Raw genomic sequence first — 15,039 nt, 5'->3', positions numbered from 1 at the left:
ATTGTAGAAGAGAAGTTAATCTATGCCTGTTTACAACTTAAAAGTCAATTTTCGATATTTTCATTACTAAACTCGGGAAGTAAAATATCACAAGTCTTAGAGCTAAATATTGGACATTGAAAATAAAATATCGAAGATCGACTCCTATACAAACCTAGACTGTAATGTCATTCAGTAAGCTATATTATTGGAAATACGAAACTAAGTTTCAGAATTCACATTTGTAATTAATGACGTGTAAAGTCGTGCTGCGTTACTAACATATGTGTCGTGCGGGTGCGCTTCACTTTCTACGCACTCATTTGCACGACCCACATGCAAACAAATAGAAAATTGCCTATATTGAACTCCTTAGAAACGGTTGGTATTCATACCTCTAAAAAACCGAAAAATTTGCAAAATGCAATGTTGTATATTATAACTACCATTGACATATTAAGAAATATAACCTATTTCTTAATAGGTCTATCGTATATGACACCTGCCCGCGCATGGTGCATGATTGCCTACTCATACACTATAATTAAAGGGCGACAATGCAAAACGTGGTTTTGCCAAAATTTCGAAAATCGATTTAAACATCGATTTTTATGGGAAAGAATGTGAGGAATTCGATTTTGCAATCAGAATCAAATTGTATCGATTACTTTTGTGAATAAAATCGATTTTAAAACTGATGTTTAATGCATAACATGATATTGCCACATTCAAGTCGGGTTCACTCTACACCGTGTCGTGTAATGTGAACCCGGTTCAAAGCAAAACGTGGTATTATCATGTTCAACCATGTTCAAGTCAAAACGTATTATTGCCCACGTTATTTGTATTGGGGCATATACTTGTTATCATTGCAAAACGTGGTATTGCCAATAATACATTTTTCTTCAAAACGTGGTATTTCCGGCAATATTGGGTTTTGCATCAACAGAAATAGGAACAACCTTAAAACGTGCTATTGCCATTGCCTTTTCAAAACCTGCAATACCACATTTTGAATTTGATTTTTGGTAATCCCACGTTTTGCATTATCACCCTTAAATTTCGAAATTAATGATTAGCGCTATTTGTCGTGTATTTAAGCCATACCTATGCTGTAATACCGACAGTCATTACTCATTACCTATTTCAATGACTTTTAAACGGTAAGTTTCCGCAAATTGTTTTAAACGTTTTTAAAATAAGCACTCAAAAAGATGTATTTAAGGGGAAATTCTTTTTTAAAAAAAAGCTAGGATGTCTGGTAAAGTAAATTTGTTGTTAAATTGTGCAGGTCTTGCCCGTGTATGGCTGGAACGACCTGTAGACACGCATATGCGCACAACTAAAATATAGGTTTATTTACGTGAACTTGCCCACTGCTCACAAGTTACAAATAGTTAGGCAACTTAGATATGCAAAACAACTTACCGCGAGGCGTGTATTACCACTGAACCAACGGAGTTGATTACTAATATAATATACTATTATTTTTTTAAATATTCATGACTTAAGATCGTTTTACTTCTGATAGTGTTCACCTTGACAAACCTCAAGTTTTTTTTCCATGCGGTATTTACATTGATATGTCATCAAATATAGTTAACATGATTAACTTCGTAAGATGTCCATACATTATTATAATAGTATACATATCACATTGTTGATTTAGTATACACGATACAGAGTTTAATTTTAAAGATAATATTTTGTCGAATGATAAGGATTAAGGAGATTATGAATTCATTTCTAATTATTGATTAATTGCTACTTACGTATATAGAATATATATATATGATATTTTAAAATAGCAATAAATTAAATAAATGTACACGAACACGAACATGAGTTATAATCAAATCTGAACGAATACCAATAATTTAACATACAAATATTGTCTGTTCGTAGTTTTATCTCCACTCTCCGCGATGATACCAATATTCACGTACTGCACTATCTATAGGTACTATAGCCTATAGGTGATGATACAGGGTGTTGCGGGTGTGTCAAACACCTGTACGATTCCTCAGAAATTTTATCAGAGATCCTTCCAAATGGCTAATACAATATAACTCTAGCGCACTATCATCTTCTCATAATAATTCCATCTAATAATTGAAAATGTAAATAAAGTTACTACCTACCTTTAATATATATAAATATAGGTACCTATCGATGTAATAATAATGTGTGTGTAGGTACATATATACTCAAGATAATAATAGCTTTCTAGCTTCAACACATAATCAGGCAAGTACAACAGGGGGTTAAGGGGTCGCACTTATGTTCCTCTTCATATTTCTACAAAATACCACTCGCCTCTAGTATTAGTATAGTATGTAATAAGGAAAATTAGTAGTAGCTCAAACTCCTCGGAAAAAAATCCTGTGTGCACCACAGAGTACGTATCCAGGAATTATTTTTATTTTTGTTCCCTATATGGCTATAGCAAGGAACACGATTCTATGGAAAGGTCCTTCGAAAATTACGGGGCGTCTACTATCTCCTGGATAAGTGCCCCCCCCCCCCATAATATTATTATAATAGTACCTACTACCTACCTTACTATATTTGTAGGTATTATAAAATATATTTTTAAGTTCTCATTATACTTATGAATAAAACTATAATTTTATAAACGTGTGCAAGTTTTAGGTGAGATATTTTAATACATTTTTAAAGCAAACAGAGTACAACATTTTAATCATATGTATAATACTATAATACAGGAATACTTTTAGGAAAAAATTAAAATATCTTTTGCAATAAATACATACTATGCGGACATGCGGTCGCCATTGCACAGAGTCCTTATTAAGATATTAGACTTATTAAGATTCCCACCATAAATAGTATAATACTTATGATTTTTGTCATTGCCAATAGTCGAGGCACAGTTGGCTAAGCATTAATTAATTGTTTTCACAGTTATTTTTAATCAATTGATTTGTAGATGTGAACGTCTCTGGCTTTGTTTCGTTTACTTTTTCATCAGTATAATATATTTATTGAACTTAATAAATTACACAATATGTGCGTTGATTAAATTAAGACGTCTGTAAATGTAAGTTTTTTTTTATTAATAGAATATTATAGGTATGCACATAACTATCTATACCACGAGTTTCTCAAAAAAATAATGTTTAAATAATTATCATTTGTAGTTAACTTTTAAGAGATAGGTATATAAGATATCTACATTCAATAACCTTCAATATTGTGTAAGTATTATGCGGTGTATCCAAATTGGTTCCCAGATTATTTTAAAAGCATTTTCAATTAATTTTCTTCACATTTTATACAGAATACAGATTTAGGACTATCAAGTGTCTACATAATAGCTAATAATAATATGACATATTATTCATTTTTTACTTCATTATTTATTTTGGTTTTTTCTTAGCTACTAATTTAAAAATGTTATAAAAACCTTTGCCATAATATGTTATATTATTATTAATATTAAATATTATTATTAGATTGTATTTTTTCTTTTTTAAAAGTCTTATCGCGAACCAATTCGGATGTAAATTGTTAGATATAGGTACAATTAATTCGAATACATCCGAAGAATTAAGTAGGTATTAACAAACAAGATTTATAAAATACACAATATTTGTAGGTTATTACCAGGGTTGAGATTTTATAGTATTTGCATAATTCTTATGAGATGCTTAAAAAATTGCAGAGTAAGATAAAAATGTGTTTCATGATACAGAGAACTGAAATTAAAAATTTTACTTTGCTTTTTTTGAACTTTTTGAGACTTTTTTGCATTTTTACTTGTTTTTGAATCAAAATCGGCCATATTTTACAAAATTATATTTTAGTAAACGTGTTTTTAGATTTTTGTCAATCGAATTATTATGATAATTTTGTATTAAGCATTTGGTTCTAATTTTTGTTATCTGCTGATTTTGTTGGGTTTTTTTTTGTCGATTTCTACTGCGATTATTAATCGCCGATTATCAACGAACGAGCGTTGAATGCGCTGTATAGTCAATTCACTTGGATTCTGATCAGAGTGACTAAATTATTTCAAATCTTGAGTAACTATCTATAATAATGTGTAAGTGATTAATAAATTATTAATTAATAAATTTCCTTTTTTTTGCACATTTTGTTGTTTTTATTGCATATTTTTAGCGCATATTTAGCGATATTTAAGGTAATATTATAGCGCATATTTATGCAATTTTAAGTGCTATAAAATCCCAACCCTGGTTATTACTAATAATAATAAATTATCAGGTTAAAGGTACATATAAAAACAATCATACAACTTTATCTTTTAAACATTTTACTATACCGATGTACCTATTGTAATATCAGTATTTTAAGTTTTGAACTCTCAATATAATTTTTATAGTAGGTACCTATAGATAACCTTCACATGTTAAGTACCTATAGGTACTTATACAATATTTATTTTTGTAAAAATCATGAAACTGTAGCATTTATTTAATTTTAATTTTTACTGATGTTCACAGAGGAAGATTTTAAAATATATTATTATGATGGGTTTTTTATAAATAGGTTATTATTTATACTTATAAATTGTATTTTTATACTTTTTACCTATAATATCGTATTTTTGGCAGAAATAATTAGATTATCTACAATAATGTATCATCAATAATATTGTTGTAACTTCCTAGGTACCTACCGAGATAATAATATATATAATAATAATAGCAAAATATTAATAAAATAGGTGCGATTTTCTTTTCTTGTGATTGGTAGTTTAATTTAAAAAAAAAAATTACACATTGCGACCTTGCAAGGTCCATATTACCATATACAATCAATATTTTTTACAATTTTAGATTATAAAAATGGACGCAACTTCCAAAGAAGAAAAACCATTCAATCCAAGGGCTAAAGCTAATATTCTTGAAATCATTACTCATAGGTAAATTTATTACATTTTGTAAGGTACAAATAATGAAAATTTTATAGATTTATATCGGTAGCATATCTAGGATTTTTCACAGGTAGAGGGGGGGATATGAAGATTTTAATAGACATATTCAGTATACACAATACACGTATTCATATTATTATTATATACATGTTGTATTGTGTACAAAATTTGGTCAGGGGGGGGGGATACAACCACTAATATAGCGTATTACCTACATAGGACGCAAGGTATACCTAACTATTTTAGGTACTCTGTTGAACGTTTCGTAGGTACTTACTTAAACAGTTAATTATTAAAAGTAACCATTGTTTTTAAACGTTATGTAACAAAAAACTTTTTTTTTTGTTTTGGTTATATTTTACGATGTATATTTTATATGTAGTCATTTATTTATAACAATAACACTATTTCTACAAAATGTTAATGCTATGCGCCTATACATACACAACATATTATTTTAGGTATTAAATAAATATTGACTATTATAATAATATATTATTATGTGTATTTTTTTTAAGTTGGATTTTAAAACTCATTATAAAGGGATTAAAAAAAGAATTAGATTTAATCGATTTATACACAATTTTGGAAGAAGATTCATCTGCATTACTGGGCAACAAATTAGAAAAGTAAATGATTTATCTCATACATGTGATGAATACAGATATAAACAGTATGTTTATGTATTTACATTTTCTCCTAGCTTATGGAAGGAGGAATTGATAAATTCAAAAAAGAAAAATCAAAAGCCGAGTTTTTTAAGGACACTAATTCAAATGTTTGGAGCAAAGTTTATTTGTACCACAATTATATTAACAATATCCGAAATTTGTTTAAGGTAGATAAAATGTAGGCATACCTAGTGTGTATGCATATTATCAGAAACATTAATTCGTTATTACCTATTTTAATATTTTATGTATAATTGTAGTAGGTACCTACTACATTAATATACCGATTTGGTATAATATACAATTGATTCATTACACAAATAACCTTTTTTTCTTCATATTATATTTGAATAGCATTGGCATATCGACTGTTGTTGGAAAAATAGTAGTACATTTTGAAACTAATAAATCAGTTAATCAAAGCCCAGATGGAATTTACTTAACGATTGGCTTAATAATAGTTTTATTGACAAGGTCAGTTCTTTATAACAGTTATGATATGAGAACATCTCATATTGCAATGAAAATTCGTGTGGCAACTTGCAATATTATTTACAAAAAGGTACATTATAATATTATTTATCCAATGCTTGAACATGAACATAATATACGATAAATGATAACAGTGGCGCCCAACATATATTTTTCAGGTGTAGCAAGAAATAATTTTACCCACCCACCCACCCCCTTACAAACTCAAAATTTTATTATTTTTACATATTATCATATTTTAATTGACAATATTAGTAAATATTAAGGTATAAACCAATATAATCTGTGATTAATAATGAACATATTTCAAGTTAGGTAATTATTTTATGTTATTATACCTACCCACCCCTTATTTTAAATGTGTAGCGACCGCTACACCTAGTAATAGGGTTGGGCGCCACTGGATGATAATAACTATTCTATTGTTAATTAAGTATAAAAATATAGATACAAATGATACAATAAAATATGTATTACATTATAATAAATTATTATTATTATTATTATTTTCAGTCGTTGCGACTGAAATCTAATTCTTACGATCAGGCTTCGACCGGTCAAATAATAAATCTTATGTCAAACGACGTAAATCGATTTGACATATCACTTTTGTATGTGCCTTTTCTGTGGATTGGTCCTTTAGAAACAATCGTAGTGACGTATTTTTTATGGCAAGAAGTTGGTGTGTCATCAGTATTTGGTGTTGCTACGTTGCTTATATTTATACCATTACAAAGTTAGTATTATAGGTAATAGGTATCCTATGAATTGGAGTAAATTTAATTATTAAGTTGTATTTTAAATAATTTTAATTATAAATATATACCTACTTTATGAGTATATAAATTATACTTATAAATGTATTAATTTATTTGTGAAAAACAAACTTTAAATTTATTGCGGACAAATAATGCGGTCATCCACTTAGTCATCCACTCAAATACTTCTATTATTCATCACTATTTTTATTCGCGGGAAGTACCGTGATAAACCTACACTTAATACCATCATAAATTAATTTGTCGTAAATGTTTTTCAACTTTAGTTTAAATTTGTATTTATAGTACTATGGAAGTTATTATAATCATCGCAATTCAAAACTAATTGATTCTATAATTAAAAATGTATTCTAAAAAATAAAGCATACTTAATTGTTTTTAATTAAAAATAATTATTTTGTTTGACATTTAGTATGGCTGGGGTCAAAAACGTCTGAAGTTCGATTACAAACAGCAAAAAGAACGGACAAACGAGTACACCTAATGAACGAAATTATTTCGGGTTTACAAGTGATAAAAATGTACACTTGGGAACCATTTTTTAATAATCTAACAAAATATGCTAGAAAGTAAGAAATTTTTACGGGTACATAATATACATAATAATATAATATATATGTACCTAATAAATATAGACGAATTTAAATACAAATAAAAATAATGACATATTATTATTACAGGAAAGAAATGAACAAAATTATAGAATCGGCTTATGTAAAAGGAATTTTGTCATCGTTTTTTCTATTTAACACTAGAGTCTCTTTATTTGTGAATTTATTTGTATACATATTATTTGGAAACAATATAACCGCATCGAAAGTAATATTTTAGTTTCATTGTATTTTTAATTTTTGAACAAAATATATTTAATAATTTTATTTTGGGTTTAGGTGTTTATAATCACATCGTATTATAACATTTTACGAGGAACACTGACTATAGCCTTTCCACCGGGCGTTGGTCTAGCTGCTGAATTGCTAGTGTCAATAAAACGAATTGAGGTGTACATGGATTTATTTGTAAATAATACAATTTTTTTCTCCGTATATTAAAAAAAACTGAATAATTTTTTAGGATTTCCTTTTATACGAAGAAAATGTTAAACAAGCGACCCTACAAATAAAATCAACAGATAATGGTTGTAGAAAAATAATAAACGACGGTGCTGTGTCGAATAACATAAGTAATGAGAACGATACTGCAGCACAATCGAGTAATTTCGGCATAGTCATGTCGAATGCTTCAGCCAAGTGGACAGATGACGCTCAAATCGACAATACCTTAGAAAATATCAATTTAACCGTAACGCCCGGTCGATTGGTCGCAATAATTGGTCCAGTAGGGGCAGGAAAAGTATATTTAATAATATATAAGTTATCTCGAACGATCTATAATCAATAAATATTATATCATAACGATCGATGGTTATTTTTTTATCGTAGAGTTCGTTGGTACAAGCTATTTTACAGGAACTACCACTTATAGATGGAAGTATTTCCGTGCGTGGTATAGTGTCGTACGCATCGCAAGAACCATGGTTATTCTCAGGTTCTGTTAAACAAAACATAATTTTTGGTTCACCAATGGACAAGTGCCGTTATAACAAAGTAAGCGATTTCTTTATTTTGTATTAAAAAAATGTGTGATCCATGAACGACAACATTATTTAATACTTACACTCCTACGTACTATATTATATCCTTATATCATAATAAATTTGTATCATTCGGTTATGACATTTATAGGTAATAGATGTATGTGCGCTGAAAACAGATTTCGAGCAATTTCAGTATGGCGACCAGACGGTTGTAGGAGAAAGAGGATTGTCTCTCAGTGGTGGGCAGAGAGCAAGAATAAATTTAGCGAGGTGATAATAACTTGACACGTTTGATCTTTATAAACTCGTTTTATTATTGTAACGTTTTGAAATATTTTACGACAGAGCCATATACAAACAAGCCGATATCTATTTATTGGATGACCCTCTATCGGCGGTGGATACTCGTGTTGGCAAGCATTTGTTTGAAAAATGTATTAAAGGCAAGTATTTCAATAATATTTTGTGTCATACCTATGAATTTTAAAAATTGTAATTACCTACATGTTCGTATTGATCTATATCTGTTGTTATTTGTATTTAAAGAGTATCTCAAAGAAAAGACTTGTATACTAGTAACCCATCAAATACAATACTTGACTAATGTAGATCAAATTGTTTTGATGGAAAACGTAAGCATAATGAATTAAAATATTATACTGTATAATTAGTATAACAATATAATATTATACCTACTGAGTGATCCATTTAACGTAAAACACTAATTATTTTGAAAACTATTAACGTTTTTGAAAATATTTTGTTTGGATAATTTAATGTCATAAAAAACATTTTTTTCTAAAAAAAATGGTTGGTATTTTTTATCATTATTTTTTTTTTTTAAATTTTTTTTTTAAACTTAAATAGTTATTTTAAATTATTTATTCTAATTTAGACGAGTATAGTTTATTTTATGGCTTTATGAGTTATAAATCACTTATAAGTATTTAATGTTTTACCACTTCACTCCGCAAAATATTGGTCATCTACTCCTCTTATCTAAATTTTAAATACTGTTTTTAATAGAGTTACAAGGTAGACTTAAAAGTATGTAAAATAAATATTTTCTAAAATATTTGTGTCTTCTGAAATAATGAGTGTCTTACGTTAAATAGACCACTCAGTAAGTTTTAATTAAAAATGTTTGTTTTTTTTTTTTTTTGGTACCTCAGGCAAAAGTTACAGTGGAGGGTTCATATCAAGAACTTCAAAGCTCTGGTTTAGACTTTACGAAATTACTGGGATCTTCAATGGAAACAGTAGTTTTAACCGACAATGAGTGTCAAAATGAAAAATCCATCATCGAAAGTCCTGAAGCACATTCCGGACATACTGCACAAAAGTTGTCCGTATCCAATGTTGAGTCGCCTGTCGAAGAAACCGAGACCAACGATGTTCACGCCGAACAGGTCAACATGGCTGAAACGCGTTCTTCGGGGAATGTCGGATTTTATATCTATTCATCGTATATTCTCGCCGGTGGCCGTTTTTGTAAAGTACTGAGTCTGTTGTCAGTGTGCATTTTTACTCAAGTAATTGCATCCGGCAGTGATTACTGGATAACTTATTGGTAATGTCAAATGTGTACCTATATTTATTCGTTTACAAAAAAAATAACTTAATAAGGGGCCTCGCTACGGCTATTATAAAAGGGGCAACATTTAGGAAATTTCTAATATCGTCTTGGCCACCTAGGATGTATGTGTTAGTTGTATACGATTATTAGTGTGAGTGAAATTCTATGCTGGTACCGCACTCTCGTACGCGCGTGCACTTGTCAATAATTCGATAACAATACGAATACAGTACACATTACGATAACAATACACCATACGAATTTTACCACAATTGTAATTTATTGCTAACTTACTAACTTATCGTTTTGACAAAATTAAAGTTGGTTGTCTGATTTTGATTCTGAAAAATATTTTAACCTAACCTAACTCCGCAGAAAAATGTCTGTAGATCGTACGAAACACTTTCTGTTTTTAATTTATGATTTGAAAAAATTCATATTTTCAAGTTTTCAATTAGAGTTCACAATAATATAAGATAGAATTTTTACTAAGTGTTTCGTACAATTTATAGAAAATTTCAAGTTTTTCAGGTTATTTCAGAATCAAAATCGGATAACGTAAACTAACTTTAATTTTGTCAAAACTTAAGGTATTTTTAGCTAAAATTGACGGTAGTAGCGAGGCCCCTTAATATTGTTGATGTATAATCAACATTATAGATTTTAAGCGATCAGTGCAATGTTAACAAATGACCTTGTGGGTCAGATTTTAAAATGCTTCCCTTTCCTACCCTTCTACCCATAACAAATAAAAATATAAATTATAATAACTACATTGTTAAAATATTCTGATTATGTACACCTATACACAAAATAATATATACCTACACTATTTGGCGAAAACTATACCGCTAAAATTATATTGATTTATAAAAATATTATTTGATAACTGAGTAGCTCTTCAAATAGTGATAACTGCTGCGTTTGCAATATCCTACATTGACACATCGAATTATCGACTAAAATTACACAATATTCAATAAGGGTGAATCTTCATAGTTTTCATATTATCAACATTAAAATTGAAAGATTGTAGTTTTTATAATGCAATTAGGAACTTACCCCACCTTATCTAATTATAATACAGTGAAACACAAAAAATAAAATTGTGTATTAGACTATTAGGAATCACTAATCGTCGATCACACTGATATAAGACAAGCTTTCTTCAAAATTATAAAATCTTAAATTAAACAACTACAAAAATTTACCACCCGAGAAAACTTCCCTCGTTATCCCACTCCCTTAACATGACACTGCAGAACGTAATATTATGTGAGTTATCATCTTATTTATCTATCTATAGGGTTGATTTAGAAGATCATCATTTTCGTATAACTGAACAATTCGTGGATACTAATAATGTTACGTTCACAACAATCCAACCGACTGACAGATTAATGTCGTGGATTGTATCGAGGCAAACTTGTGTCGTAGTATTTGCAATACTTACACTTTTAATCATCATATTTGCGTTTGCCGAGTTGGCTCTGATGGTATCTATATGCACCACAGCATCTTCAAATTTACATAATCAAATGTTCAATTCAATTACCAGAGCAACAATGAACTTTTTGAATAAAAATCCATCAGGTACGTATATTAAAATGTTGTTTGTTTTTTTGTTTCCAATGACATTTAAACCGTACACTTCAATTTTAGGGCGAATTCTAAATCGTTTTTCAAAAGACATAGGGGTTATTGATGAAACATTGCCTCCAATATTCATTGATGTTGTACAGGTAAAATATATTATATATTATTATTTTTATTTGTAAGTATCTATATTATACGTACTCAATATAATTAAATTTAATATGTAATTATTACGATAAAACATTATACTTTCATTTTATTAGATCGGATTGATGGTGGTAGGAATATTAATAGTGGTGGGAATTGTCAATTACTATTTAATCCCACCAACATTGGTTATAATAATAATTTTTTTAAAAATGAGAAAAATGTATATGACAACAACTCGTAATGTTAAACGTCTAGAAGGAGTCGGTAAGTTTTAAAAACGTTTTAAATTGTTTCTTACATTATTAATTTATGAACAAATACGCTATTATGGACTATACTGGTACAATATACTTTGCATTTTACAAATCACCAATTTAGCACGAAGTCCTATGTTTACCCATGTAAATTCATCACTTCAAGGGCTGACAACAATAAGAGCATTTGGTGTAGAACAAATACTTTCCCAAGAGTTTTCGATCCACCAAGTAAGATTCTATGGATTATATGATATACCCATTTTTCACGCAAGTTTGAGTAAACAATATCTACCAATTATATTGTAATGTTAAAAATATTCTAGGATTTGCATTCTTCGGCTTGGTATTTATTTATGATGTTAAGTAGAGCATTTGGATTTTGGTTAGATATTGTTTGCATTTTGTATACAAGTCTTGTAACGTTTTTCTTCGTTTTCATTGTTAATGGTAAGTATTTAGTAATAATGAAATCTAAGTCACCACATAAGTATTTGATTATATTTATTGAATACTTATATCATTCCAGATACACATGGTGGAAATGTTGGCTTAGCTATTACACAAGCAATTGGATTAACTGGTATGTTCCAATGGGTAGTAAGACTTTCTGCAGAATTGGAAAATCAAATGACATCGGTTGAAAGAGTTCTAGAATACACAAATGTACCACAAGAATCAGCTCTTGAATCAGCTCCAAGTAATAGCTGTTAAAATTGTCTTACAATACATTTAACTGAACAAATCTATTAACGTACATATTTTGTTTTTCCTAACAATTCTCTTAGACAAAAAACCGTCCAAAGAATGGCCAAATAAAGGACAAATTATATTTAACAAATTATATCTGCGTTACGACCCAGAAACACCATTTGTTTTAAAAAATATCACTGTTACAATTGAGGCTACGGAAAAAGTATGAACTATTTATTTATTAAATTATTATATTATATTATAACATTAATATAAATAAGTTAAGTTAATCTTTCGTCTAGAAAAGAGTGAAGTAACAACACAGCTATACCTAACTTAACCTAGCCTATACCATTATCGTTTATACCTACGGAATTCGCATATTCCTTAAAAATCAATTATACATTTATTGAATATTAAAAGTGAACTACCTAATATTGCTTTTAAATAAAGTTATGCCCTAGTGAATTAGAATGAAACTTTGGGTTAAATTATGCTATAATATTTTTACTTAATATTTATATAGGTTAATATAATAGGTACCTATAATATTTCAAAAATTAAAATACAGGTAGGTATACTCATATTTTTAAGAATTGACTTTTACGGGCTGTAGTAGTAATAATACATCGTTCGGAGCATTAAGGATTTTAAAATGATTTTAATTCTCATTAAATGTAAGTCTTCTCATGTAGTTATGGGGGTCATCTCCTAATTATTACACATGGTATTACTAGATAGTAGATACAACGTCATAATATTATACACATATTATTATATTATAGTATAATAAGTAATAACATTTTTAAATTCTTGTTAATAGTGTCGTATTTTTTAGATAGGAATTGTTGGAAGGACTGGTGCTGGTAAATCATCTCTGATTGGAGCATTATTTAGATTAGCTCTTAACGAGGGTAGTATTATTATCGATGGTGTAGAAATACATGAATTGGGATTACATGACTTGCGATCTAATGTGTCCATCATTCCTCAAGAACCAGTTTTGTTTTCTGGAACAATGAGAAAAAACTTGGACCCATTCGATGAATACTCAGATCATGTTCTTTGGAAAGCCTTAGATGAAGTGAGTACATAAATTAATAATTATCAACCACACAACAACCCTACGAAGTAAAAATTGTGATAATTAATTTAATATTATCATTTTTAGGTGGAACTTAAAGATGTTGTGGACGATTTATCTGATGGCCTGAACTCAAAAATATCCGAAGGTGGATCAAATTTGAGTGTTGGTCAAAGACAATTAGTATGCTTGGCTAGAGCTATTGTACGAAATAATAAAATCCTTGTATTAGATGAAGCCACTGCCAATGTGGATCCACAGTAAAAATAATATAAAATTAATATTTCGATGCTAAAAAATATTTTTATAAACATTTGATTAAATGATGTGTTTTTTTAATTTTTAGAACTGACGGTTTGATACAAAATACTATCAGAAATAAGTTTCGAACATGTACAGTATTAACGATTGCTCATCGTTTGATCACTGTCATGGATTCGGACAAAATAATTGTAATGGACGGTGGTACAATCGTTGAATTCAACCACCCATATACTTTGTTGGAAAACAAAAATGGATATTTGTACAAAATGGTAGAACAATCAGGCCCAAATAACGCCAGATTGTTACACAGTATAGCAGCTGAGGTAAAATAAATTGTATTCATAGGTTATTTTCACATTATATTAATTTTAATTTGTAAACAAATGTGTTTTTTTTATAATTTTTTAAGAGTTTTAATAGACAACGATATGCAGATGTCAACTCAAATTAAATATTCTGACAAAGATACAAATGAAGCTGCTACATTCATACATATTCAATGATATATATATATCATTATATATTTGATTGAGAGGTTTTTTATTATTTTTTATCCACAAATAGTATTTTTAATTTAGTTAAAATTAGTAATTGATTGATGTTAATTATAAATTAGTTTGGTGTTATTAAAAAAATTAGTAATTTTTGGCTTAACTAATACCTATTTTTATAATTAAATAAAATTCGATTGATTTTAAGAACATTATTTGTGAATTGTGATTATTTTTTTTTTCAGCAATGATATTTTAAAAACCTATAATTCATTTGAATTAAATAATAGTCAACTAAAAAAAAAAAAAGTCTATTAAAGGCCAAGTATTTTAAAAGGTGAAAAAAATTAAATTTTAACTATATTATTATGTAGTAGTTATATGTAGATTGCTGCAACCTATAAAGATTTATCAAAAAAATATGTAAATAATCTTTTCATTGTACATAAATATAAAAAGTAAAGAATGACAGAGACTGCAGTTTAGTTTTAC

General features: G+C 28.6%; 1 protein-coding gene across 3 annotated transcripts; it reads left to right on the top strand.

The window, feature by feature from the left end:
- Nucleotides 1-2,902: 2,902 nt before the first annotated feature.
- Nucleotides 2,903-15,027, top strand: LOC132946630 (probable multidrug resistance-associated protein lethal(2)03659). Of its 3 annotated transcripts, XM_061016674.1 has the most exons (26): nt 2,903-3,040; nt 4,803-4,888; nt 5,419-5,529; nt 5,604-5,738; nt 5,926-6,133; nt 6,577-6,799; nt 7,255-7,411; nt 7,523-7,661; nt 7,733-7,843; nt 7,917-8,195; nt 8,285-8,449; nt 8,588-8,709; nt 8,785-8,882; nt 8,986-9,071; nt 9,612-10,009; nt 11,322-11,608; nt 11,678-11,757; nt 11,875-12,025; nt 12,140-12,246; nt 12,342-12,465; nt 12,545-12,715; nt 12,804-12,931; nt 13,547-13,792; nt 13,880-14,052; nt 14,139-14,379; nt 14,466-15,027. In XM_061016674.1, exons 2-26 carry the CDS (start codon nt 4,812-4,814, stop codon nt 14,505-14,507), a joined length of 4,059 nt encoding a protein of 1,352 aa, XP_060872657.1. In that variant the 5' UTR covers nt 2,903-3,040; nt 4,803-4,811; the 3' UTR covers nt 14,508-15,027. The 3 variants fall into 3 exon arrangements, with proteins under 3 accessions (XP_060872657.1, XP_060872658.1, XP_060872659.1); XM_061016675.1 differs by lacking the exon at nt 4,803-4,888 and having other exon boundaries at nt 2,914-3,040; XM_061016676.1 differs by lacking the exons at nt 2,903-3,040; nt 4,803-4,888; nt 5,419-5,529; ... (1 more) ...; nt 5,926-6,133; nt 6,577-6,799 and adding an exon at nt 7,049-7,187.
- Nucleotides 15,028-15,039: the final 12 nt, after the last annotated feature.

The sequence above is a fragment of the Metopolophium dirhodum genome, chromosome 6 (assembly GCF_019925205.1).
Source record: "Metopolophium dirhodum isolate CAU chromosome 6, ASM1992520v1, whole genome shotgun sequence".
Classification (NCBI taxonomy): Eukaryota; Metazoa; Arthropoda; class Insecta; order Hemiptera; family Aphididae; genus Metopolophium; species Metopolophium dirhodum.
Note: the sequence above shows the minus strand (reverse complement) of the source record. Positions and strands in the feature narration are given on the sequence as shown.

Excerpts from the sequence above, each read along its gene's own strand:
- LOC132946630 (XM_061016674.1), top strand. The coding sequence starts at position 4,812 with ATGGACGCAACTTCCAAAGAAGAAAAACCATTCAATCCAAGGGCTAAA. Across the intron at positions 12,247-12,341 it reads AAGAGTTTTCGATCCACCAA|GATTTGCATTCTTCGGCTTG; the intron begins GTAAGATTCTAT and ends AAAATATTCTAG. Across the intron at positions 14,053-14,138 it reads ACTGCCAATGTGGATCCACA|AACTGACGGTTTGATACAAA; the intron begins GTAAAAATAATA and ends TTTAATTTTTAG.